Source organism: Choloepus didactylus, chromosome 18, assembly GCF_015220235.1.
Source record: "Choloepus didactylus isolate mChoDid1 chromosome 18, mChoDid1.pri, whole genome shotgun sequence".
Taxonomy (NCBI): domain Eukaryota; kingdom Metazoa; phylum Chordata; class Mammalia; order Pilosa; family Megalonychidae; genus Choloepus; species Choloepus didactylus.
Window position 1 is genome coordinate 48,458,999 of NC_051324.1, and position 25,796 is coordinate 48,484,794.

At 57.1% G+C, this 25,796-nt stretch overlaps 1 protein-coding gene across 4 annotated transcripts; it reads left to right on the forward strand.

Moving 5' to 3' along the window:
• The first annotated feature begins 273 nt into the window (after nt 1-273).
• Nucleotides 274-25,675, forward strand: MLLT6 (MLLT6, PHD finger containing). Of its 4 annotated transcripts, none has more exons than XM_037808094.1 (22): nt 275-503; nt 1,739-1,818; nt 2,271-2,325; nt 2,567-2,676; nt 3,808-3,911; nt 4,164-4,257; nt 6,337-6,486; nt 7,085-7,183; nt 9,626-9,842; nt 10,385-10,999; nt 11,596-11,777; nt 12,010-12,118; nt 13,242-13,308; nt 13,501-13,646; nt 14,143-14,328; nt 14,427-14,515; nt 15,672-16,021; nt 16,468-16,558; nt 17,401-17,757; nt 23,134-23,169; nt 23,729-23,848; nt 25,319-25,675. In XM_037808094.1, the coding sequence occupies exons 1-22, from the start codon at nt 395-397 to the stop codon at nt 25,496-25,498; spliced, it is 3,546 nt and encodes a 1,181-aa protein (XP_037664022.1). In that variant the 5' UTR covers nt 275-394; the 3' UTR covers nt 25,499-25,675. The 4 variants fall into 4 exon arrangements, with proteins under 4 accessions (XP_037664024.1, XP_037664025.1, XP_037664022.1 ...); XM_037808095.1 differs by having other exon boundaries at nt 9,626-9,761; XM_037808096.1 differs by lacking the exons at nt 23,134-23,169; nt 23,729-23,848; nt 25,319-25,675 and adding an exon at nt 18,265-20,198 and having other exon boundaries at nt 274-503.
• The last annotated feature ends 121 nt before the right edge of the window (nt 25,676-25,796 follow it).

Consider the following 25,796-nt stretch of genomic DNA (forward strand, 5'->3'; position numbering starts at 1 on the left):
GGGCGGCGCGGGGCGGGCGACGGGCGCCCGCGATGTGCCACTCGGCGCCTCCCCTGCCGGGCCCGGGCTGCGCGGCGGCCGGGCGGCCCTGGTAGCTGGGCGAGCGGCGCGGAGGGGGCGAGCCGCGCGCGCCGGTCTCATTGTTGGGGGGGGTGGGGGAGCCCGTCGGGGCATGAGGGCGAGAGCACGGCGGGGGGGGCGGCCAGACAGAGCGAGCGAGGAGGAGGAGGAGGAGGACGCCGAGGAGGAGGAAGAAGGAGGCAAAGAAAAGAAGCGGCGGCGGAGGAGGAGGGGGCGAGGAGGCGCGCGGCCCCCCGCTCCCTCCCTCCCCCCCTGACCCCCGACCCCCGCCGCCCGGCCCCCCGCCCCAGCCCCGGAGGGAGCTCATGGGAGTATGAAGGAGATGGTAGGAGGCTGCTGCGTATGTTCGGACGAGAGGGGCTGGGCCGAGAACCCGCTGGTCTACTGCGATGGGCACGCGTGCAGCGTGGCCGTCCACCAAGGTACGGGGGTGGCCCTCGGGGGGCGGAGGGACCCCTGGGGCGGCGCGCGCGGGGCGCCCACAGCCGCGCCCTCGGGAGACCTCCCGGGGCTCGGGCGCCCCTCCCCCACCCAACCTGAAGGCTAAGGGTGATGTAGGGGGCTCCCCCCGCCCGGTCCTGGAGGACCGGGTCAGGCATTGTTTTCTTGCCTATTGTTTCAGTCCCGCGCCCCCCACCCCAAGTTGAGGGAGTTTGGGGAGAGTCTAAGGGGCACCGAGTGCACTCCCTACGCCCCACTTTGCCAGTGTCGGGGCTGCTGAGGGAATGTTTACCTGCGAGGTGTTCCCCTCCCGCCCGGCTATTTTGGTCCCGGCTCCCGAAGGGAGAGGTCAAGGGGGGTTTACCCCCCTCTCCTCCGCTTCCGGATATTGGGAGGAGCGGAATTAGGAAGGGAGGAGAAGCGTCCCTAGGGGAGAGAGGGACTCCTGAAATCCTCCGGGGAAGAGTGGAGCATAGAAAAGAGGTTGTACAGGGGGCCGGGAATCAAGAAGAGGGCGGTTTGGAGTTTCCCCCAGTAGCACATGGTTCGGGAGTTAACTCCTTGAGGAATCTTGCCGTGGGCGCAGGCTGGCATCTCCTGCGTGCCTGGCACAGCCAGCTGTCCCCCTCCCGTCCTTCCAGGGACAAGCCTTAATCCTGTCACTGTCTGCCCTTCCCTCCAGTCCCTTGGCCCTGCACCTGCCCGGGGCTTTGACTTTTGACCTGTTCCTATGATAGTTGGAGGCAGAAGATGAGATCCCGGGACCCCCGACTTCCCCACCTTTTCCCTTACTGGCCCTTTAAGAAATGCCCCCCCCCAACCAAAAATAACAACAGAACGTGTTTGACTGTCATGAGTGTTGTTCCTTCTGGTTTCTTCTGTTTCTGATGATGGGGACTGGCCGGTCTGGGGCAGGAGCTGGGGAACAAGTCCAGAAAGGGCATGGGGGAGGATCTTCTAGAAGTTTAAGGTCAAGGACTCACGTCCTGCCCCTGCTGACTGGTTTGGTTGTGGGCTGGCTGGGAGTGCTTGGGCACTCCGTGTGGTCCTGTCTTCTAGTGAGTGGTTCCCAGGCCTGGGAGCAGCCCCCTCTGTCGGAAGGTGGCTCTAGTCCTTTAGAGCCAACCCGCGTCCCCCTATCCGTGGAGTCTGGGAAAAATCATTGACTGACAGATTTGCTCAGTGACTCTCCTCCTCCCCCCGCCCCCACCCCCAGCTTGCTATGGCATTGTCCAGGTGCCAACAGGACCCTGGTTCTGCCGGAAATGTGAATCTCAGGAGCGAGCGGCCAGGGTGGTGAGTTGGAGACTTCCTCAAACTGCACCCTCCCCTCTCTCACACCTGAGCATCTCCTCCCGCTGAGGCTAGGGTGGCACTTAGCTCTGTCACGCAGGACTTCCCCTTTCCAGCACACCTATCGCTAACTCCGTCTCTTTCACTCTGCTCCACCTCCGGGATGGGCCTTTTGTTTTTGCTTGCTTGAATTTATTATTATGGAAAGTTTTTAACATATACAAAAGTAGAGAGAATAGTGTAATGAATCTCATATTTCTATTACCCATCTTCAATAATTACTAACTCATGGTCAGTCCTGTTTCCCCTCTACCCCCACCCCTCCCCCAGACATCATATCATTTCATCCTGGGGCTCTTTGAGTGTGTTCAGGGAGAGCCCAGCTCAGCAGATCTCCTACCCCTTTTGGAAAACCCCCCTTCCCCCCAAATTCCTGTACCTCCTTACATTGGCAGAGGTGTGAGCTGTGCCCACACAAGGACGGGGCATTGAAGAGGACGGACAATGGAGGTGAGGGGACCCCTAAGCCCCAGGGCTCATCTGTTGAGGCCAGCAAAGCCCCCTGAGCAGGGGTCTGGGAAGGCAAGAATGGACTGGGGTGGGGGTGGCTGCTGGGTTGCCCATCCCTGGATGGCACTGGAACCTGATAGGAAGGCTGTGGAGGAGGGGAATATCCTCAGCCTGGAGTTGTGAGGGGTGGGGGTCTTGGGCTGGCCACCTACAGCTGAGGCCACCCCCTCCCCTGCCCCAGGCTGGGCCCACGTGGTGTGTGCCCTCTACATCCCCGAGGTGCAATTTGCCAACGTGCTCACCATGGAGCCCATCGTGCTGCAGTACGTGCCTCATGATCGCTTCAACAAGGTCAGCGGCCCCTGTGCCTGCCCCTCCCTCGCCAACCATCCTTGGGTCCTTCCAGCTCTCTCTTCATCAGTGTAATTTGAGTCTGTCCAACCAACAACTCAGGGAACCCAGGAAGTTAGTGGGCACCTACCACTGAACCACCCTTCCATTGACAGACAAATACTCCTGCTCTAGAACTCAAGTGAAGTAGTAGGCTCCTTGGCAGTAGTGCTGCCTGTGGGCAGACCTCAGCAAGTATTTCATTCATTCACTGAACACTTTTAGTTACTGAGTGCCTGTTATCTGCCAGGCCTGGTGCAAGTACCAGGCACAGAGTGTTCAGTGTCGATCAAGACAGATGTGCTTGATGGGTGGCGGCGGTGGTGGTAGCACGACATTGTGAATGTAATTAACACCACTGAATTGTATACTTGAAAGTGGTCAAAATGGGAAATGTTATGTTGTGTATATGTTACCACAATAAAAATTAAAAAAAAAAAAAAAAAAAAGAAGACAGATGTGCTTCCTGCCCCCATGGAACATACATTCTTGTCAGGGGGAGACTGTAAATAACAATAAACAGGCAAATAAAGTAAATGCAAATTGTGGTAAGTGCTGTGAAGAAAACAAACAAGGAACTGAAATTAAGAATATCTGGTGGGGGGCTTAATTTAAAGTGGTGGAGAGGGGAAACATTTAGGCTGAGAGGTGAGGGGTGAGAAGGAGCCAGGCTTGAGGGGTGTGGGGGTTATGGGTTCCAAGCAGAAGGAATAGCATGTGCAGAAGGCCTGGAGTGGGAATATTCTTAACAGTGAGCAAGACATATGGTCCCTGGCCTTGTAGAGCTCAACATCCAGGACTGTGCTGCCCAGTATGGTAGTCACCAGCCACACGGGGCTGTTAAAATGACATAAAATTAAAAATTCCATTCCTCAGTCACACTAGCCACATTTTACATGCTCATGTGGCTGTTGGCTATTCTATTGGACAGTGCAGTTTATAGAATATTTCTGTCATTGCAGAAGGTTCTATTGGACAGCACTGATCTAGGGTCATGGGGAGAGGAAAGAAGTGAAGGGGAGGCCAAGGAATCCCTCAGGCAGAGGACAGGGGTACCCAAGGAGGAGGGGACGATTGAGCTATGTCCTGCAGACATGTTACATCTGCGAGGAGCAGGGCCGAGAGAGCAAGGCAGCCTCGGGAGCCTGCATGACCTGTAACCGCCATGGATGTCGACAAGCTTTCCATGTCACCTGGTGAGACCCTGCCTGGGGCGGGCACCCTGGGGTGCTCCGGGAGCCCAGGCCAGCTGTACAACCTCCCTTGAGGTTTCCCATGGATGGCCCAGTGGGCTCATTCCAGCTGCTGTCTTTTTGGGAATGGTGGCAGTGCTTTCCTTGGATGGTCTTGGCCCCACCCCAACAAGGGTCCGGGAGGGTGGGAGGGAGGCAGCTGGTCTGGTTTGTGGCTGCCCCCCGCCCCCCCTCAGGCTGACCTCTCTGGGTTAGCGCCCAAATGGCAGGCCTGCTGTGTGAGGAAGAAGTGCTGGAGGTGGACAACGTCAAGTACTGCGGCTACTGCAAATACCACTTCAGCAAGATGGTGAGTGTCATCAGCCAGTGCGTGAGCCGGCCGACCAGCCCTCATTCGGGGGCCTGAGCTCTGGGCCAGGTCCAGGGCATGGTGCTGGGAGGACAGAGATGGGCAGAACCCAGTCCCTGCCCTTGAGGACCTCTCCATTTGATGAGGAATAAATTAAATACGGCCGCATGGGTGTGAATCAAAGCTGTACCAAGCAGTGTACCCCAGAAGACGGAGTTCGGACCCTGCCTGCCAGAGTCTGGGAGGCTTCAAGGAAGAGGTGACATTTAAGCTGAGTCTGGAAGGTGGAAATAATAAGAGCCAACATTTATTCTTGGGGGTTTACTACGTCTCAGTCTCTGGACTAAGTGCTTTACGTGTGTTATGTCTGATCTCCCAACGACCTTAATTTTACAGGTGGGCAAACTAAGGCTCACTAAGGTTTTATAAGTTATCTCACAGCTGGTATAAGGGATTTGGGACAGGCAGTCTGGTTTGATAGCTCCTCAGGAGGCTGCCAACAAAAGACAGAAAAACACAGCCCAGGCAGAAGAACCAGCACAAAGGCCTAGAGATTAGAAAGAGCCTGTGTGAACAATGCAAGAACAAGGTGTTTAGTGGGGACAGGGCAGGAGATGAGGGCAAAAGCTCAGGCAGGGCCAGATCTGGGCAGTCTTCGGGGACCCAAGGGGTGCTGTCCCGTGCTTGTGGGGAGATCTGCATGTTCCAGAAGCCACAAGGTATTCTGGAGAGGTAGGCTGCAGCCTGGCTGGGAAAGTTGCTTGGACCTCGCCCCAGGCAGCTAGTGGAGGTTCTTAAGCTGGGGAGTAACATGATCAGATTTGTTCTTTAGGAAGATTACCCTGGCAGCCGCCGCGAGGCTGGGTTGGAAGGGCTGAGGCTGGCGGCTGGGAGACAGCTGCAAGAGCGGGGGATGAAGAGCTGAGGCTGGACTCCAGAACCATTTCCAAGCAGACTCGCCCAAACATGGGGGTGGCTGAGAATGAGTTAGGGTGACACATAGGATCCAGGCTCTAGACACTGGGTAGATGGGGCTTGAACCTCTGGGGCGCTGTGAACAGGGATACAGCTGACTTCAGTAAGGTGACCTGTGCCCTGGTTTGCCCTGGACAGTCCTGGTTTAGGCCTCTTGCCCTGGTGTAATTATTAGTTGCTCCCCCTCTCATTTCCTGGTTTGGGTCATAAGTTATATAATCACTGTGGTTTCAGGGTTTGATGATGATTTAGGACATGGTGGAAGCTTCGTTTGGTTTGTAGGAGGCACCAAGTGGAGACTTTCAGATTCGGGGATGTCATCCCCCTGGGCAGGGTGGTAAGGCCTTAGGTTTCTAAGACTGGGGCTGGAGTCCCTGGGGCGTAACAGGGCAGGGTGGGCCCAGGTGTGAGGAGAACCAGGAGAGAGGGGACCGGAGCTCAGCAGGGTAGGAGTGGTGTCCAGTGCTGGAACGGGGTGAGGCCTGAAATCAGCCTTTGGATTTGGCTCTCGGGAGGTGGTTGGTGACCTTAGAGGTAGCAGCTGTAGGCCTGGTACCTATGGAAACCATCAGACTGGGCAGGATGGAGTACATTAGCAACGAAGGGCAGGAGGGAGTGGGCCCTGGCTGGAAGGAGGGGCAGCATGCCCTTTAGGACAGGATGTACCTCTGTGTTTGGTGGAGGGGAAGAGCCAGGAACAAGGGAGAAGAGGGTGATGGCTGGAGTGAGGTGTCCGTGGAGGGGAGGATGGAATGTAGAGTGCAGGGAGTAGCTCCTCACGAGGGTCTCCTCTGCACATTCCCTGCCCCAGAGAAGGAGCTGGAGATGGGGCCATGGCTTGATATGCCTAAAGTGAGCCAACTGGGCACCATGCAGAGTGCTGGGTGGGGAACAAGGTACCTGGGCCCATCCCACCTCCAACTGTCCCTTGCTGGGTAGCCTGAGACACGTTCCTGCCTCTTCTGGGCTTCAGTTGCCAAATCTGTACATTGGATTAGCCAGCTTGAGAGGCTGCAGGATTTGCAGGCTGGAGAATGCCCATCGGCACAGAGCATCCCTGAGGCCTCAAGGACCATCTGCCCTTCTCTCACTTTTCTCCCCCAGAAGACATCCCGGCATGGCAGTGGGGGAGGAGGAGGCGGCAGCTCTGGGGGAGGCAGCAGTGGCTTTATCACTGGCCGGAGAAGCCGGTCAACCTCTCCATCTACCCAGCAGGAGAAGCACCCTACCCACCATGAGAGGGGCCAGAAGAAGGTAAAAGTCTCTTCCCTCTCCCGTCTCCCTCCCACACACATAGTCACAAAGCTCTTCCAAAAAGTGATCATGAGGTGCCCCCAGAGGCTTAGGGCCTGCCCCCTTCCCTTCCACCAAGCCCACCGAGAGGAGGAAGTAAACATGAGGGTTATGGAGAGCAAGGTGAGGGCCTGGCTGCCCTGTGTGCTTCTCCTGTGCCTGCTCCATGCCAGGACAGTGTCCTCAAAGCTGCAGTCACATGGCCCTGCATGCGTGCACACACCTCCACAGTGCCGGCCGCTGTCCCTCTGCACCGCTCTGTGTCCCTGGGTGGGCACCCTTGCAGGCGCGTGCATGTGCACGAGTGGTGCTCTGTGTTGCTGGCATGATAATGGGACAGGCTATTTTTAGCAAGCGGGGAGGTGGGGGAGGGGCTCACTCTCAGAAGAACCTGCCTAAGCCACTCCCATCCAGCCAGAGTCCCCCAGTTCCTCCAGAGGGGGAGATGACGCCCTTAAAACCCCCTCCCTGGGAGAGCCAGCTCCCCATGTGCACGTCATTTTATCCTCACCCACATGGCACCCCCAGCACCAATACCTGCTCACCTTTCCCTTCCCAGAGCCGGAAGGACAAAGAACGCCTTAAACAGAAGCACAAGAAGCGGCCTGAGTCACCCCCCAGCATCCTCACCCCGCCTGTGGTCCCCACTGCTGACAAGGTACCACTGCCCACACTCGGGAGGGTGGGGCCCTGGTCTAGGGATGGTAAGGTGTGAGGGGTCAGGGGTGATCCAGGGACCTGGGCTTCAGGTTAATGCGACCCCCTGCCATGGCCCCCTTCCATCTCCCTGTTCCAGCGAGAAGGGGCCTGCCCTCTTCAGCCCCAGCAATCCCCATGAGGGTGGGGGACACTGGCTGCCAGATGTTCCATCTGTCTGTCCAGGCAGGAGGCCTCAGCACTGGGCTCTTGTCTACACAGAATGGGGGTACAGTATTCAGGCCAGTTCTCTCCAGGTACCTGGGCATACCCCTCACCCCCCAAAAGGTAGAGAGCGCACCTCCTCTCTTACCCCTCCCTTCTGTCAGGGGGACACCCAAAGTTCACCATCTAATGAAAATCCTACTCAGGGCAGTTCTGGGGCTGAGGGTCCCAGCCATGGTGGCATGGAGAGCAGGCCCTTATACAGCTCATCCAAACCCCACTCATCTTGCCCATCCGGCAGGGGCATGGTGTGTCAGGTCTGTCTCCAGAAATGGACAGCATCTGAATTAGTGAGCGGCAGGCCCTTCCCAACACCAGGGACTCTAATCCAAGCTAGAACAACCCTCTCTGTCCCTCCCTCGAACCCACCCTCTCCTGAGAAAGAGGACTATGGGGGCTGGAGAAACTGCTTCCTCCTGTTGCCCTTTACTGCCCCAGTTGCCTTCACCCCCCTCAGATGGCTGGCAGAGCCCTGGGCACCTTAGCAGGAGGCTCAGGAATCAGATTTCCTGGGTGATGTTCCTGTGGCAACTGCTCTAGTAACCCTCTTCCCTCCTTGCTTCCTAGAGCTCACCTGGAAAAGCTTGTCACCTGTGCCCTCTGACCTTTCCCAGGGGCCCACAGCCCTCTTTAGCTCTGCAGGCAGGTGAAGAGAGAGGGCCAGAGATCTGGGAGCTCCCCCAGTGGATGGGTGTCCTTTTGGACATGCTGGGACACTCTGCCCATACCCCTCCCCCCAGCCCCTCTCCTCCCTTGCTCTCAGAACCACATCTGGCTGCCTTCAGAAATCCAGCTGTTGAAAAGAACAAAGAGGAAGACAGAGACCAGGGCTCTGCCCACGGAGGGGCTGTGCAGGGGAGGCTACCATTCTCCCCATCCATCCTGTAGCCTTTGTTCATTCACCACACTTTTACTGAATTTCTTCCAGGGACTGGGCTGGGTCCTGAGACAAAAGGATGAAAAGTGCCATCCCTGGCAGAAATAAAAAGCACTAAATGATTCCCCACATGCCAGGCTCTTGTCTAGGCTATAGAAGGGAGATGGAAAAAGTTTTGTGGGGATTAGCTCATTTAATCCTTAGAATAATCCAATGAAGAGGGTATTTTATTAACCCCATTTAATAGATGAAGCAACTGAGGCACAGAGAGGTTAAGTGATTTGCCTAAAGTCACACAGCTGGTGAGTTGAGATTTGAACCCAGGCTCCAGGGCCTATTGTCTTCACCACAGGACGCTGCCTCTTGTGTAAATTAATAGCAGCCGCCACCACCACCATCAGAGTCATCCTCATGCCACTCAGAATTTCCAAACAGGTGTGACTAGCCCCATGAGGAGACGGAAGCTCAGGGAGGTTGAGGGATCTGCCTGATCTAACAGCCTGTAAAGGGCAGAGCCAGCCAGGCTCGCACCCCACTCTGTCAGCTCCACAGCCCACACTCCTTCACCCACCGCCCTGATGTCCTTGGAGAGGTCCCCAGGGGCCTCAGTTTCTTTCAGTACAGGGTGGCAACTGTTGAAGTGGTGGATGTGGGCACACGGGATCCAGGAAATAAGAGGACAGAGTGACTTGTTCCACCCCAGGTGTCCAGGGAGGCTTCCCAGAAGAGGGGACTTCTGAGCTGGATTTTGAAGGATGATGAGAAGTTTCCCTGGTAGAGTAAGGATAGGCTCTCCTAGCAGAGGGCCCAGCCCATGCGAGCTCATGGTGTCTAGAAAGAGCAGGAGTGGTCAGGGAATGGGGAGCGGGCCGGGGGTTGCAGCTCGGAGTGAGCAAGGAGGGTGATGGGAATGGGAGGGCTCAAGGATGGGGCCAAGGAATCCCACTCTCCCCGTGGTTCCTCTTCACAGCACAGGCCCAGCCTCCCACCCCACCCCGGCCTAAGAGGGCTGAATGAACAGACATCTCACTAAGTTTGTACGGACTTCAGAACTGTTTCATCTCTACCTTCCCTACTTAGGGTAAAGGGCAGACACTTCTGAGCTCAGAGCTCCCCCCTCTGCCTCACACCCAGGAATTTCCACAGCTGCCTGTTTCCCTGCCCGGAAGTCCTTCCTGGAGCTAACTCTGGGCTCTCCCAGTGGAGCCCCGGGTCTGTGACCTGCTCCACTCCTGGTGGGGTGAGCCTGTGCCCCCCCCCAGACAGCCAGTGTTGAGCCTTCCCCTCTCTTTCCCCCCTCAGGTCTCCTCAGCTTCCTCCTCCTGCCACCATGAGGCCAGCAGTCAGGAGACCTCTGAGAGCAGCAGGGACTCAAAGGGGAAAAAGTCTTCCAGCCATAGCCTGAGTCACAAGGGGAAGAAGCTGAGCAGTGGGAAAGGTGTGAGCAGTTTTACCTCCGCCTCCTCCTCCTCTTCCTCCTCCTCTTCTTCCTCCTCTGGGGGGCCCTTCCAGCCTGCAGGTGAGTGTGGGGCTCCTGGAGGAGGCTGGGAGGGGAACAGCCTTTTGCCCAGAGCTTTACTTTGCATAGTGGTTTTGCATGTTGATTTGCATTTCATTTGCTTCTTAAAGTGATTCAGGATAAAGATGGGGGATTCCCACCAAATGACTCCCCTCAATCCTTCCCTCTTGAGCTGGAACTCTCCTCTCTCATTCTCAGGGTCCACCCCTCCAATCCCTAATAATACTCATTATCCCCTACACTTGTGCTGGAAGATGCCATTTTTAAAGTACCAACACTAATGTTATCTCAGATAATCTTTATGGTGGTCCAAGAAGGTCAGTAGGGTGGGGGTTACTCTTCCCCATCTTATTACAGGTGGGAAAGTTGGGAGGGGGATGGACATGCCCCAGGACAAGTCATTGGCTGAGCTGGGACGCTAGGACTGGAGACCAGGCTTCCCAACTCTGACCAGAGCTCCCTCCAACCACTGTCTTGTTTTGGAGTGAGAGGGAGCGAGAGGCTCTAGGGTGTACCTGTGACGCCGTACTCCCTCTGTGCAGTCTCGTCCCTGCAGAGCTCTCCTGACTTCTCTGCATTCCCCAAGCTGGAACAGCCAGAGGAGGACAAGTACTCCAAGCCTGTGGCCCCCACCCCTTCAGCACCCCCTTCTCCCTCAGCTCCCGAGCCCCCCAAAGCTGATCTCTTTGAGCAGAAGGTAGTCTTCTCTGGCTTTGGGCCCATTGTGCGCTTCTCCACCACCACCTCCGGTTCGGGCCGGGCCCGGGCCCCATCCCCTGGGGACTATAAATCCCCCCATGTCTCGGGGTCTGGAGCCTCAGCAGGCACCCACAAGCGGATGCCCACACTGAGTGCTGCCCCTGTGCCTGCTGAGGAGACCCCCGAGACAGGCCTGAAGGAGAAGAAACACAAAGCCAGCAAGAGGAGCCGACACGGGCCAGGCCGTCCCAAGGGCAGCCGTAACAAGGAGGGCTCTGGGGGTCCTGCTGCCCCCTCCCTGCCCAGTGCCCAGCTGGCTGGCTTCACTGCCACAGCTGCTTCGCCCTTCTCCGGAGGGTCCCTGGTCAGCTCCGGCCTGGGTGGTTTGGCCTCCCGCACCTTCGGGCCTTCTGGGAACCTGCCTAGCCTGAGCCTGGAGTCCCCCCTGCTGGGGGCAGGTTAGTGACTGCTGGGGACAGAGGGCATCTCAGGGCCTAGCCAGTCCAGTGAGGTTGACAGAGGCATAAACAAGCAGTTAGAGGAAGACATCATAGAAACTAGTTCAGAGACTACCCACTCCTATAATTGATTTTGATGGGATCTTGTACTTAACTGTTGCACTGAAATGATTTAAGTATCTGTGATGTTGTGGGATGAATGTATTTTGTATATGGAAAGATAATGTCATTTTGGGGTCCAGGGGGTGGAATGTGCCAGTTTGAATGTATTATGACCCCCAAAGGGGAGGGGTAAAGGATGGTGGTGACGGTCATCTCCAGGACACTCCTCCATACCTGTCTTCTGCACAGTTGTAGTGGGAGAGTTTGGGGTGGGTTGCCCAGCAGACTTACTAAGTTTTGGGAAGGGAATTAGAAAAGCTAGGAATTCCCCAGGCCTGGGCAAGGCAGTCTAATAAGCAGGCATGTCAAGCAGAAGTCTCCCAGGTGAGAAGTGACATCTTTGCAACAAAAAGGTTAGACTAGTGTGTCTGGCCTGATCCAGGGGAGTCAAAGCACACTGTCAACTTTCCTCTGTGTCCTCCTTGTATCTGCAGGCATCTACACCAGTAACAAGGACCCTATCTCCCATGGTGGGGGGATGCTGCGGGCAGTCTGCAGCACCCCCCTCTCTTCCAGCCTGCTGGGGCCCCCGGGGATTTCAGCCCTGCCCCGCCTCAGCCGCTCCCCATTCACCAGCACCCTCCCCTCCTCCTCTGCTTCTATCTCCACCACTCAGGTGAGGCCTCACTCCTGAGCTCCTTCACTGGTGTGGGTGGGCTGCCAAGGACTTCAGCCCTCCATGAGAATTGTGGTTTGATAGATTGGGCTTGATCACCCACCAGAACTTGGCCTCTCTCTGGTCCTCTCTCCTCCCCAGCACACCTCAACCCCCACCACCCCAGTACACACAATTGTGCCCTAAGATCCGAGAATAATCACCAGGCTGGACTCTACCTCCTTTCCCTCAGGTGTTTTCTCTGGCTGGCTCTACCTTTAGCCTCCCTTCTACCCACATTTTTGGAACCCCCATGGGCACCGTTAACCCCCTCCTCACCCAAGCCGAGAGCAGCCACACAGGTATGTGAGTGTCCAGCCCCATCCCCCTTTCTTCTCAAAGACCTGGTGGGGATGGTGGGGGTGGGGGGGTGTACCCATAACATGCATGAGGCCCCCTCCTCTGGCCATTGCCACCCCTGCAAAAAAAAGTAGTCTCATGCCCTACAAAACCAGGGTGCACCTTTACATGCGGGAGCACGGCAGGGCAGAATTACTGTTCTATCTCACAAAAGGGACAGGCATAGGTAAATGACTTGCTTAAGGCAATTGAAATAGGGAATGCCAGAGCCAGGTCTCAAATTCTGAAGCCCAATACTCTTGCACTGCAGCAAAACCCCCTCCCTGGCCTCTTAGCATGTCCTTACCTCCTAGGATGTCCTTGGGTTCAGTTTACGGAGGTCCCACCAGATGGGCAACCTGTCTCCTATATTTAGGGGTTAAAGGGGCGAGCCACGAGTTCCCCAACGTCTCCCTTGAGCGTCAACCCTGCCCCAGGGAGCTGATTGGTGCAGAGGCACCACCTGCCAGGCGAGGGGGCGGGGCTTATCGCCCAGCCGAGGGTTCAGGTAGGCCGCCTTAAAGCGGCCGAATCCAGACCTAACAGAGTAGGGTGACACCACATTTTCCAAAACCACAATTGGGATTCCGTGGACCCACAAAGGGTTTTTCCTTCAAACTTGTGAGCTTATGAATATAAAAAATTATGCCACAAAGATAATCAGAATAGATACAATTATTAAGGGCTTGCTGCATGTCAGCTCAATCCTTCACATTTATTCCAGAGAAGCTAATTATGTACCCAGAGCCATACAGAGAATAAGTGTTGACCAAAGTTCAACCCAAGTCTTGACCGCAAATTCCTAGAGCAGTGAAGCTCCCAGGAAAGAAATTAGGTGGATTTGAATGTAGGGAGGCAGCCGGAGGCTTTTTGCCTAAAGGGGAAGAGATCCCAAGGCCTCGCCTCCCTAGGGGCCAGGTTTCCAAGCCAGGGCTCCCAGCGCTTTCCGTCCTTGAACTGTGGAAGATCCTGGGAAGGGAGTGTACGGTGAGGTCCCAGACGCCGCCGCCACCACCTCCCAGGCAGGGTCCCTATGGTGGAGAGCACCGCTCCCCCGCTGATCCTTGCCCTCCTTCTCCTTCCAAGAGCCAGACCTGGAGGACTGCAGCTTCCGGTGTCGGGGGACCTCTCCCCAGGAGAGTCTGTCTTCCATGTGAGGGGAGGCTCAGGGGAGGGGGAGGGAGGGGACTGGAGGGACACACGGGGGAGGAGTGGGAGAGGCGGGCGCAGGGGAAAGTGGGAGGACGGCAGGGGACGACTGGAATCCCTGGTGGGAGGAGGACGGGGGTAGACTGTTGTGGGGGCGCGAGGTAAGCCTGAGCCCGGTTTTCCCTTCCGAACCCAGGTCCCCCATCAGCAGCCTCCCTGCACTCTTCGACCAAACAGCGTCCGCGCCCTGCGGGAGCGGCCAGTTAGACCCCACGGCCCCCGGAACAACCAACATGGAGCAGCTGCTGGAGAAGCAGGGCGACGGCGAGGCCGGCGTGAACAGTGAGGGAGGGTGGCTTTGGGCTTGGAGGCCTCCCCTAGGATCCCAGCCCTGACACTTTTCTCCCGGAGGTCCCCGAAGGGCTTCAAGATTCCGCCCTTAGGCTCCGCCCCCAGCCTTAACTCTGGCCCCACCCCGGCCTCGCCCTTAACCCTTGCCAGGCGCGGCGCTGGCCAAGCCCGCCCTGCATCCTGCCCTCGGCCGTCGCGGCTTCGGGGCCCTTACTAATCCCAACTTCCGGCCGCTCCTCCTTCCGAGCCTCGGGCCCTGCTTGGGCCTCACACCCCTGGCTCCCAGGCCTCGGCTCTCCGAGCTCACCTGTGTCCCTTCCTGGGCCCGCGCCTTCTCTTCTAGGTCCCTGGCCTCGATCCCTCTAGTCCCCACTCCTCTTTCCCCCGCCAGCCCCGCCCCTCCAGGCCCCGCCTCTTGGCCCTTGGCCCCGCCCCCAGTCTTTCCCCTGCCTGTCCCCCGGCTCAGGCTGTCGCCCTCTCTCCGCAGTCGTGGAGATGCTGAAAGCGCTGCATGCCCTGCAGAAGGAAAACCAACGGCTGCAGGAGCAGATCCTGAGCCTGACGGCCAAGAAGGAGCGACTGCAGATTCTCAACGTGCAGCTCTCCGTGCCCTTTCCCGCCCTGCCTGCCGCCAACGGCCCTGTCCCTGGCTCCTACGGCCTGCCTCCCCAGGGTGAGTGAATCCCACCGAGCCCGGGAGTTGGGGGAGATGGAGCCTCTGCCGATTGGACTGACCTGGCCCTCACCGCCCTCCCTGCTCTCCTTCCTCAGCGGGCAGCAGCGACTCCTTGAGCACCAGCAAGAGCCCCCCAGGGAAGAACAGCCTCGGTCTGGACAACTCGTTGTCCACGTCCTCAGAGGTGGGTGCCGCGGGGAGGGGCGCGGCGAGGTCGCAAGCTCAAGGGCCGCCTGGTCCGTCTGCGCTGCAGCTATTGGAGGTTGGGCAGGGAAGTAATTGGCCGAGCAGCTGACTGATGGTTGACTGATCAACTCATTTATCAAACGAGTAGTAATTATCAGGTGCTTGCTTTGTGCCAGGCACTGGTTAAGCAAGGTGGACACGGTGCTTCTCCTGAAGATAGACCAAATCCAAGGAATTAGTGTTAGTAATTATAAACTGGAAGAAGTGCTGAGATTAGAATAACCCAAGGGCTGTAAGGCAGAATTGGGGAGTGGAGGGGGGGTATCCTTCTGTAGAGAAGGTGGTTAGAGAAAGCTTCTTGAGAAATACTGGTGAAGGGTTTATTATAACACCTCATCCAAAATAACCCCAGTGTAAATGGGTGGTGGTTTGCATAGCAGTTGCTTTGCTGTATTGTAGTTAATATTGGAATCAAACAGACTGGGTTTTTGTTCTCTGTCACTTGTTCATTATGTGACTTGGGTAATAATAACCGTAACAGTAGCGATCATTATTGCACACTTACCCTGTGTCAGGCCCTGTGCTGAGGTTTTTAATGCTTTGGTTCATTTAGTCTTCACAATAATCCTGGAATAGTTACTCCTATTAGCCCCGTATTACAAGTGAGGAAACTGAGGTAGAGTGGTTGAGCCCAGAGCCACAGAAACCATTAAAATGTGGAGGTGGAATTTGAACCTGGGCCTTTCAGACTAGCTGCCATGCTGTTGCCTGCAGACCTGTTTAACCTGTCCAAGAATCTATGGCTTCACCTATGAATTGTGAATAACGAGATAATGCAGGGCGAGCACTAAAGCTTGGGTCAGGTTCAGTGGATGGTCGTGTCATCATTGTTGTGCATTATCAAACAAGGATGACCAGGGGTGCTGGCTGGGCCCCCTGTAAGTTCTTGGTACACGTGATTTACGAAGATTATTTGGATTCTTTGCCATCATCTCTGGGCCTTGATTCCTCCTCCGAGATGGCTCTGCCTGGGGACAGGGGTTTGGGTGGTGCGGCTGTACTCTGTGAGAATGCTGGTGGGTGCTGGGCCAGGGGCCAGAAGGGTCCTGCTGGCCTCCTGCCCTTCTGACCCTTCCCTTCCCCTCCCTCCCCAGGACCCACACTCAGGCTGCCCGAGCCGCAGCAGCTCGTCGCTGTCCTTCCACAGCACGCCCCCACCGCTGCCCCTGCTCCAGCAGAGCCCCGCTACCCTGCCCTTGGCCCTGCCTGGGGCCCCTGCCTCCCTCCCGCCCCAGCCACAGAATGGGTTGGGCCGGGCACCTGGGGCAGCGGGGCTGGGGGCCATGCCCATGGCTGAGGGGCTGCTGGGGGGGCTGGTGGGCAGTGGGGCCCTGCCCCTCAATGGGCTCCTGGGGGGGTTGAATGGGGCTGCTGCCCCCAACCCTGCAGGCTTGAGCCAGGCTGGCGGGGCCCCCACGCTGCAGCTGCCAGGTTGTCTCAACAGGTGAGGGGAGAGCTCAGCCCTGGGGAAGGGAATGGGGGAGGCTGGCTCTGGGAGGAATATCCCTCAGACAGTCACAATCCCAAGAAAAGAAAAATGTCCTCAGGTGTTTAGGGTGTAGAACCCTAGTCGTCTCTTGGTTTCTAGGCACAGGTACAGCCACTCCCTAGAATGATTGCTATAAGTACCCTCTGGGTGATAGCTCACCAGAGATAAAATGTCCTCTTACTTCTTGTCCCCCAAAGTAGGTTTTCATTCTGGGAAAGTCCTTCCTTCTAACTTGATTCCCTCCCTCTCTGAGCTCAGTCTCTTTTCTCTTTAGACCTCTAAAACCTCATGTCCCTGCCTCTCTCCTCCAGGGACCAAGGGAGCCTGGGAGCCTGGTGGGGGGTGGGGAGTGGGAGTGCTGCCTCTCCCTTCCCCACAGTCTGTCTTGTCCCCTGCCTCAGCCTGACTGAGCAGCAGAGACACCTCCTTCAGCAGCAGGAACAGCAGCTCCAGCAGCTCCAGCAGCTCCTGGCCTCCCCACAGCTGACCCCGGTAATGCCCCACCCTCCCCGGCCAGCTCAGAAGCCCACCCTGCTCCCCTGTGTCCAGCTCTGCCTGGCAGGACGCAGCTCAGAGCATCTGGGGAGGGGGAGGAGGAGGGAGGGAGGGAGGGAGCTATCAGGCTCTGGAGCTGGGCCCGTATGGGGCAGAGGTGGAAGGGGCAGAATAAGTATGATTTTCAGGACCCTCTTGGGCATCAGTGAGGGGATGCTGTAGGCCTGAGGTCATGTCTTAGTGAGAAGGTCTGGAGGGTTTCTAGTCCCCAGTTACTGAGCATCCCATTCCCAAGGATCTTCAGGGAAGATCTTCAGGGACTGTGTGGGGAGGGGGCTGAGAAGGCAACACCCCCCAACCAGAGCAGCTTCCTTTGGGTTCTGTTAAGGGAGTTCTGCCTTTTAAAAGTTGGGGAGTTGGAAAAAATAGGAAAAACAAGCATTTTCATATAAAGAAACATTAGAAAGAGACACAAGTAACAGAAACAACTGGTTACCTATAGGGGCCCACCGGGGACAGGGGTAAGAGCAAGGTACCGTTTGTGGTTGTCACAGTGACTGAGGAACAGATTGCCCTTTAATGGGCAAGGCCAGGGATCCTGCCCTTGGCCGATGGTGCCCCAGGTGACAAATGCTTGGTGGGTGCAACCTCTTTTCTTGTCCTAATGGGGAGACCGAGCCCCACAGCAGGGAAGTAGAAACAGAACCTTGACTGTTTCCCAGGTCTCCTGTCTCATGGTTCCAGCGTGATGGGACGGGTCTCAGGCCAAGCAGGGCAGGCTGGCAGCGGGAAAGAGACCCTAGGGACCCCTAGCCACTGTGCAGTCTGCCCCCTTACAGGAACACCAGACCGTCGTCTACCAGATGATCCAGCAGATCCAGCAGAAGCGGGAGCTGCAGCGGCTGCAGATGGCCGGGGGCTCCCAACTGCCCATGGCCAGCCTGCTGGCAGGAAGCTCGACCCCGCTGCTGTCTGCGGGCACCCCTGGCCTGCTGCCTACAGCGTCTGCCCCACCCCTGCTGCCCGCCGGAGCCCTGGTGGCCCCCTCGCTAGGCAACAACACAAGCCTCATGGCCGCAGCAGCTGCGGCCGCAGCAGTAGCAGCAGCAGGTGGACCTCCAGTGCTCACTGCCCAGACCAACCCCTTCCTCAGCCTGTCGGGGACAGATGCAAGTGGCAGTGGCCCCAAAGCAGGGGTGAGTATGGAGTCTGGGGCCTTCCTCTCTCCCTTCTCAGGGATGGGCAAAGGTTGTTTCAGGTGTATCATCAGAAGGAGAAAGGAAGCAACCCCCATGTCAGTGAAGAGACCCCAGGGCCTCTGCTAGCCCTTGAGGACCCTTGTGCAGACCCTGGAAAGAGACTATGATTGGCTAATAGTAAAAGAACCATTGAGGAAAGGGCTTTCTTCTCTAAATGAACCAGTTGGAAAAGATGGCCCCTCTGGGTGTACAGCCCAGGCCCAGGGCCTTGGCCTTGCCTGGCTCGGCTCATGCCCATTCAAGCTCAGTGCTCTTGGGCAAGGCAGCCTCCCTACTCCCACACACTGGCCCTGGTGTGCCTCCAGCAGAGCTCCGGCCAGAGGATTCGGCTGGCCTCCATTTCTGCACCCTGCAGCAGCTTTCTTGGCCCAGCAAGCTGACCTCAGCTGGGCTGTTTGGACCAGACACTTTCCCACACCCCAGCCTCCCTTCCTGTCTTTCCAGACCGCTGACAAAGGAACCTCAGCCAACCAGGAAAAAGGTTAAATCCACCCACGTCCCTCCTGATCCCCCAAGTGGAGGGGGCAGATCCTGGCCTGAGGGGTCCTAGTCTGGAGCAGGCACCCACGCCCAGACCCCTGGAGAGCCCGACCCAAGCGGGTGCTGAGTCCCAGGGAGTGTGGGGCGCCCCTGGTGCCGAGGACTGAGACTGAGATGGGAGCCCCTTCCCCGCCTGGCCCCCTCCCCCCTCTGCACTGACCCCTTTGTGAGGGGCGCAGAGGGCAGACAGGCTCTAAGCCCACCTAGGTGTCCCCACTCTCAGCAAATTCTCGGGATCCCCTGGGCCCATGTGGGAGCTTGATGTTGGGCTGGCCACATAAAATGGATCACCACTGGAGTGGGGAGAAGTGGAGAGGCAGGCCCTGGGCAGTACGTATCCAATGTGGGAATCTGTAAAGGAAGAAGGGGTGGCTGGAATTTTCCTGCAGTTTCTTCCCAACTTGGGCAGATGGCCGAAGGAGGGGTCCCATGGACTGTTTCTCACTGCCCACCCACCCCTGCCCCCAATGAGGGTCACAAGCTGAACTTGTAAAATCCCAGAGATTAGGGGGCCTGAGGAAGGGTAGAACAGCAGCAGCCGCAGCCCAGACCTCCTTGCCTCTAGGGCACCCCCCACCCTTGGTGCCCCTGCCCCTTGTTTGCACTATTGGATTTAGGAGTGCCGAGGGTGGAGAGATGGAGCTGTGTGACTCACTGTGTGTGTGTGTGTGTGTGTGTGTGTGTGTGTGTGTCTCCCCCTGGACCTGGGACAGCTGATGGCAGGGATAGGAGCAATGGTCAGATGAGGCAGCACCAGAGGGGGCAGTTCCCAGCTCTTTTTTGCACCCTCCCCACCTCACCAACTTTGGTCCCTCTCTGGGGCATGAATGGCTGGCAAAAGCCAAAACTAGTACTCCAGTGTTGGAGAGGAGCTGGGGGCTTTGAATCAGGGTAATAGCCTGCCTGCCTTCTCCCCCACCCCAGACCCCACAGGTCTCTGCTTCCTCAGGGCCCCCACCCCACCAAGAGTTCGGTCTTGCTTCCCTGGCACCAGGGTGGCCCACGGATTGGGGGAGGGGGCCAGGGAGGGTCAAGTGCCCCTTCCTTTAGCGGAAGCCTCCCTCTTAGAATTAACCAGTCTGCCTCCCCAAACCCCACCCCCGCCAACCAGGGGAGATGCTTAAGCTGACCTAGCAACTGTCCCCGGACTCACCAGCTATTTCCCCAAGATGTCTTGGGCTTCCCACCTTACAAGAGTCCCCATCTGCCCGGGGCCAGCAGACACCGAGGGGCCCATGCGTCAGGAGAGAGGCGAGGCAAGGTTGTAGACCGTGTCTGTGTTTCAGTTGCACTGGGGTTGGAGCTGGGGCTGGCGTTTCCAGCCTTCCCTGAGGCTCACATCTTGTCAGTCTTTTTGCATGTGTGGATTTTTTTGTGTGTGTGTTTCTGTTTGGGTTTTTGTTGTTGTTGGCTTTTTTTTTTTAATAAAGAAAAGAAGATGTGTATATTTTTGGCAAAGACAGAAACGTAGTGCAGATATATTTTTGCCTGTGCTGCTCAACTGGTTTGTTTTCTGATACTGAAAATAATATTAATATTCCTGTTGATAAGACTTTGTAAGATGTTAAGGAGCTGAAAATGGAGGGGGGTGGGGGGACCCTTCAGAGGCAATTTCTTAGGCAGTTGCAAGGTCTTGGGGTGGGGGGGAGGAGTTGTGGTGACCTCAGAAATACTTTTTATTAATGCTAAATGTCAGTTAGAAAGAAATGATAGCATTGAGCATTTTATTCATCGTAATCTATTAAGCTTTTTAATTCCCTGCCCCAAACTGCTGAAGAAGAAAAAAAAAACCTTTCAGAGAATCTTACTGAGAGTTGCTCCTTGACAGCCACGCCCTTGCCCAAGGCTGGCCTACTTAGAGCTGCAGTTAACTTCTGGATAGTGAGGGAAGCAAATCCACCCCAAGGCTGCTGCAGTAGAGAGGGCCAAATGATTTAGTGCACTGGAACCAAGACCTCATCTCCTACCCCCTCCCCAATTCCTCCAGCCCCCCACAAACATGCTTCTGCCCTCCCCCACCCCGGGAGTCGCCAATTTCCCAAGCCCTTCGCATCCCTCAGACTGGGACGCTGGAGGTTAGATCGGAAGAAGGGGCCCAGATGGGTATGGCTTGGTGCCCACCAGCCCTCTGCTCCCCTCCCCCCATTGGGGCCCAGCTGAGCCTGAGCGGGGCAGCAACATTTCCTCCTTTTGAGGGAGCTTAATAGGAAAGGTTCGCGGATCTTCAGGAGGGAGCAGGATTCCAGCGCAAGGGGCTGGCTGTAATGACTTCACCCTCTCCCAGTAGCAGTCTCTTTCTGCAGGATGCATGTGGGTGGGGGGTGGGAAGGGATGCGATTTGTAGATCTCTCTGGGGGAGGGAAAGGATGTGGTTTATGGGGTGGAGAGCAAATGCATGAGAGTGGAGCTGTGTGCGTTATCAGAGTGAAGGGAGGACGTGTGAGTGGGATGTGGACGCAGAACCAGTATGTCCAGCCTTGGGGTCTCCACTGGTGTGTGTGTCAGAGCTGGAAGGGACCTGTCTAGGAGTTGTTTGAGGCAGCTCCTCGCTTCGTGTGCAACAGCTCCCAGCCTGGTAGAGCCAGGACCAGCCCTCAGGACCCCGGCCTCCTGGTCCTCGGCTCTCCCACCCCACTGCAGGACCTCCACGTGGCTGGCTCTTTGTCCATGTGTGTGTGTGTGTGTGTGTGTCATGTGTGAGTGCAGGGCCATGTCCCAGATTGGATTTGGATTGGAGGGTGTCTACCTAGCACTGACTGTCTTAGCTCAGAGCTGACGGATCCTCTTCCTAGACAATGACACTTTAAAGGTTGCCTTTTTTTTTTTTTTAATGTCTCATTTGTTTTTCCTATTTGTGGGGTTTTTCCTCCTGGGTCTACTGCTGCTTCCAGGTGCCCTTACCTTGAGGATGATGAGGGGACCTCTAAGCTTCCTTCCTTGCCTCTCCCTGTACTGACTTCCAGGGATGTGTTCACTCGGGACTCTGGCCCAGAGGCAGGAAGGATCTAGACTAGCCAGGGCAGCCAGGGCCAGGGCCAGCCCTGAAAAAGGGTAACAAATCCCCCAGCCTCACCTTCCCCAAACTGGAAATGCAGACAGATTTTCAAAACTCCAGGCTCCCCACGAGCTTCGATCTTCCTTGGTGGTGGGAATGAGAAGGGAGCTCGCTCCCAGTTCTCCTTCATCTCAGCCTATTTTCCTGGGGAGGGGTGCCTGGAGGGGTCCAGGTAACTTCAATGGGAATTTGGAGGAAGGTGGGTGCAGTAGCTCTGACACCCAAGCCACATCCCTCCAGATTGTGTTCAGCCCCCAACCACTTTGTCTACTGAACCACTTGATCTACTGAAAAGTCGGGGACTGAGGGGTGCACTTGTTCTCCGTTGTTCACTTCCTTTTCCTCCAGCCCAACTTGGAAGTCGAGTGGTGGGGATGAATGCCCTGACCCTGGCTCCCACCTCCACCCCTTCCCTCTTGGTCCCAGCCTGTCTCAGAAGCAGCAGCCCCTGCCCAGGGGGGCAGAGAGGGAGGGGAAGCTACAGTTTGCAAACCCAGGGGCTCCTTTTTCATTCTTTCTAAAACCTCCTTTATATCCTCAGTCCAAAATGCAATGGCCCCCAGCCACCTCCAAGCCTGGAATTGTGCATACCCCGGATCTTGTATCTTTGTATAACGGATGTTATTTGTACGAAGGGCAGTTCGTAAACAGCACTTGTTCTTTTAATAAAAGAATGTTTTACAAAAAAAAAAAAAAAAAAAAATCCAGAGACCCTGCTTTGTTTATTTTTATTGAAGGGAAGGGTGGGGGGATTGCCGGAGCCTGCGAAGGGGAAGAGAGGACTGAAGGGCGTGGGTCTATGAGGTTCACAGACGGAGTGCACAAAACACTCGGGTGGCACGCTGAGCCCCACCCACAAGATTGTGATCTGTAGCTCGGAGCGGGTCCTGGAATCTGTTTTTACCGAGCGCCCTAGGGGATGGGGTGTACACAGACTGCGCTTTTAGAAACATTACCTAATACTCTGCAGGAGAAAGCGGCTCTCAGGAGGATGCCCCCCCGTCTCCCCCCACCCCCGCTCGCCAAGCCCCCCTAAACTTAACTGGGAGTGAGAGGAGCCCGCAGAAGGCGAGCCCAAGAAACAAGACGCTGTGCGCGGGAGCTTCCCGGGGAGGCTGCTGGGCGGGCAGCTCCACTTAGCTTCCGGCGGCCGGGGCTGGGCCGGACCCCGCAGGCCCCGGGCGCAGTGTTCGGCGGCGTCTTCCGGGCCGAGGCGAGGCCGGGCGGGCCGGGAGGCGGAGGGAAGCCGGAAGGTGACCCGCGAGCGGGGCGCTGCGGGGTGGGGGGCGGAGCTGGTTCCGCGCGGCGGTAGGGGCCGGCGGCCATGGGCTGCACCGCGGCGCCTCTGCGGAGCGCGGCGCGCGGCGCCTGGGTGAGCTTCATCCCCCGGGCGCGGCCTGGGCCCCCTCGCCTCCTGGCCCGGCGCCCCTTCCCCCGAAGCCTCTTTCCAAGTCCATTCCGCCGCCCCCTCCGCCGAGCGTCCCCCTGCCCTCCGCTCAGCGCGCCCGCAGCAGCCTCTTCCTGAGCCCCTGCTGGGTGCCAGGACCTGCCCACAGTCTCCTTGCTCCCTTTTCTTTTTTATCCTCTTATCTCTTCCATCTCCCTTTAGCGCTGTCATTTCTTCCCTCCCAGACCGCTTCCCTTGTCCTCCCCTTTCCACTGATTTTATTTTTCTTTTTACGAACCACCGTCTGTCCTGATGCCTGCCTGCCTTGCAGAAGCTGAACCAGGCTCGAGACATTTCCTCCTGGCTGGTGAGCACCCCAGCTTCCCCTCCTCCCCACACAAGTCCCCCAGGCCCAGAGATCCCAAAGGTAGAGACCTGGGAATGAAATTGAGAAAGGGGAGAGCCCTGCTCCCCAGATTCCAGCCTCCCCATGTCCTGCAGTTCTTCCCACAGTCACCCCCTGTTCCTGATGACTCCAGAGGAGGTGGGCTGGGCCAGGGGGCACAGGGCAGAGAGCAGAGCTCCAGGCGCACGCTGTGCTGGGAACAGCAGTGCCAGTGAGGTCGGCTCTGCCTTAGGGCTAACCAGATCCCAGCCCTGCCCTCCCAGGCACCTGGGGTGGAGCCAGGCTTTGAAGGACAGGCAGCTGGACCCCAGAAACCTTGAAATCTTCCCTACCTGGAGCACAGGGTCCTTCTACTGTCCTGAGGGGAATGTCCCTGCCGGGTGGCATCAAATTAGTGTCCCTGAGGAGGAAGCCTGCCACAGGCCAGGACCAGCGGGACATGGACAAGGCCGTAAGTAGGAAGGGGCTTCCAGGGGCTCTGAGAGCCTGACCCCGAGCCCCTCACTTTCCCTCTCCACAGGCCCGGTGGTTCCCCAAAGCCCCAGCCAAGCCCGTGGTGGCCCTGAAAACGCCTATCAAGGTGGAGCTGGTGGCTGGGAAAACCTACAGGTGGTGTGTATGTGGCCGCAGCAAGAATCAGGTGAGAGACCCCATCCCCCTTCCCACTGGCATGGGGGACAGCATGGTCATCTTCAGGATCTCCCACCCAACACAACACGTTTCTTTTCTTCCCACACATGCCCCAGGGACCACTGGGAAGAATACGCTCACCCAGCGCCACCAGCCACCAGTGGTCCGTCCTGAGCTCACTTGTTCTGTGCCATCAGCCCTTCGAGATGAGGCTAGAGAGGCAGAAACAGCCACATGGCCAGACTGGCGGAGCCCAGGGTTCTGAGCACCTTCTTGGGCTCCCAGCCCTAAGGCACGGAGGCTTGCTTGCCTTTTTCCCTCTCTCCTTCCAGGAAGCATCCAGGCTATAGGTCCCAGGTGTCGCACCCCAAAATTGGGAAGATTCTCCCTAGGCTCTCCTCCCCCCAAAGCTTCCCAGCTTTTCTTGTACCCTTTCCAATCCTCTTCTCCCAGAAAATCCTTCCCTTTCTCAGTTTACCTCTTTCCTGATCCCCTGCCACAGCCTTCTGTCTCCTCAGCCTGGCTCCCAGCCCATTCTCCCATCTCAGGAGCTTTCATGCCAGTGGAACCTCCCCCATCTTCTTAGCCGCCAGGCCCCTTTCCTTTCTGAGCCGACCTCTGAGCTGTGTTCCTCTGCGCAGGTGGTTGTGGTGTCAGCAGCCGGGGCTCTGGGTCCCGCTTTTGGTTGGAAAGGGCTGAGGTCATGCCAGCCAGAAGTGTGGCCTCCCTGCCTTGCGCCTTCTGGGACAGGTTGCTGATAGCTGTTTGCACACTTCTCATCTGCCCTGCTTCCTCTCCAACTACCCCACCCTGGCTGATGGTCAAGCGGCCTTGGCTTCAGCTCTGCCACAAACTAGCAAGCCACAACGCCTCCCTGGGCCTCAGTTTCCATCACCCATTCTCTGCTTGAACCACCTCAGGGCAGGGAGGCACCAGCTGCATTCCCCTCCCACATCCACTCCCTGGCCTGTTGTTTCCTGGAGCCAAACAGAATCAATACCACAGCCTTAACGCCCGCTGTGATGCACTCAGGCACGCTCTAACCCAGAGACTTCTGTCCTCACCAAGAACATGGGGAAGGAAATGGACTTCATGAGCCAATGGAGACTCAGAGCCATTTAAAAAGAAACAAAACAAAACAAAACCTGTTAGTGTAAACATTGCTGACATAGGAGATCCCATTTCCTCTTGAAAATTCTGTCCCTGCCTCCTGCTTCTCTGGATCCCCCCGAGATTAACACTGTAAAGACTCACACTTTCTATAGGTAGTGTAAAGTGTGTAAAGACAACTAGTAATTTTATTTTCTTGTGATAACGCGACTCTTAAACCACCCGCCCCCACATTACAAATGAGAGGAAAGTTCGCTGGTCAGTGTGAACCCAGAGCCCTAACCACTGGGTCGCGCTCCCCAGTCTCTCTGGGGAACCTGGCCTGCCCCAGCCGACAGGGTCAGGCCTCTGACTCCTCTTCCTTCCCCAGCCCTTCTGTGACGGCTCCCACTTCTTCCAGCGCACTGGCCTATCCCCGCTCAAGTTCAAGGCCCAGGAGACCCGCACGGTGGCTCTCTGTACCTGTAAGGCCACCCAGAAGCCCCCGTACTGCGATGGCACCCACAGGAGTGAGCGGGTACAGAAGGCAGAAGTGGGGTCCCCGCTCTGAGGGGGTGGCTGCTGCCAGCCCCAGGGGTCTTGGCTCCACACCTCAGACAGGCACCCACTTTGTGGAGAAGGAAACTTGAGTGCTGGCCCAAGAAGGGATCATGCAGGGACCCCGGTACCCACACCTGGCTTGGGGGCAGCTGGGAGCAGATGGCATTAAACAACATGCCCATCCAGAGTGGTGTTCTTGTGGTCAGCTGGTGGGGGGTGCCTGGACCACCCCCGCACAAGAGGGACTTGGCTCAGAGATAAGGGGCACAATGAGGGGGTCCACTCGCCATTTCTCCCTCCCCTTTACC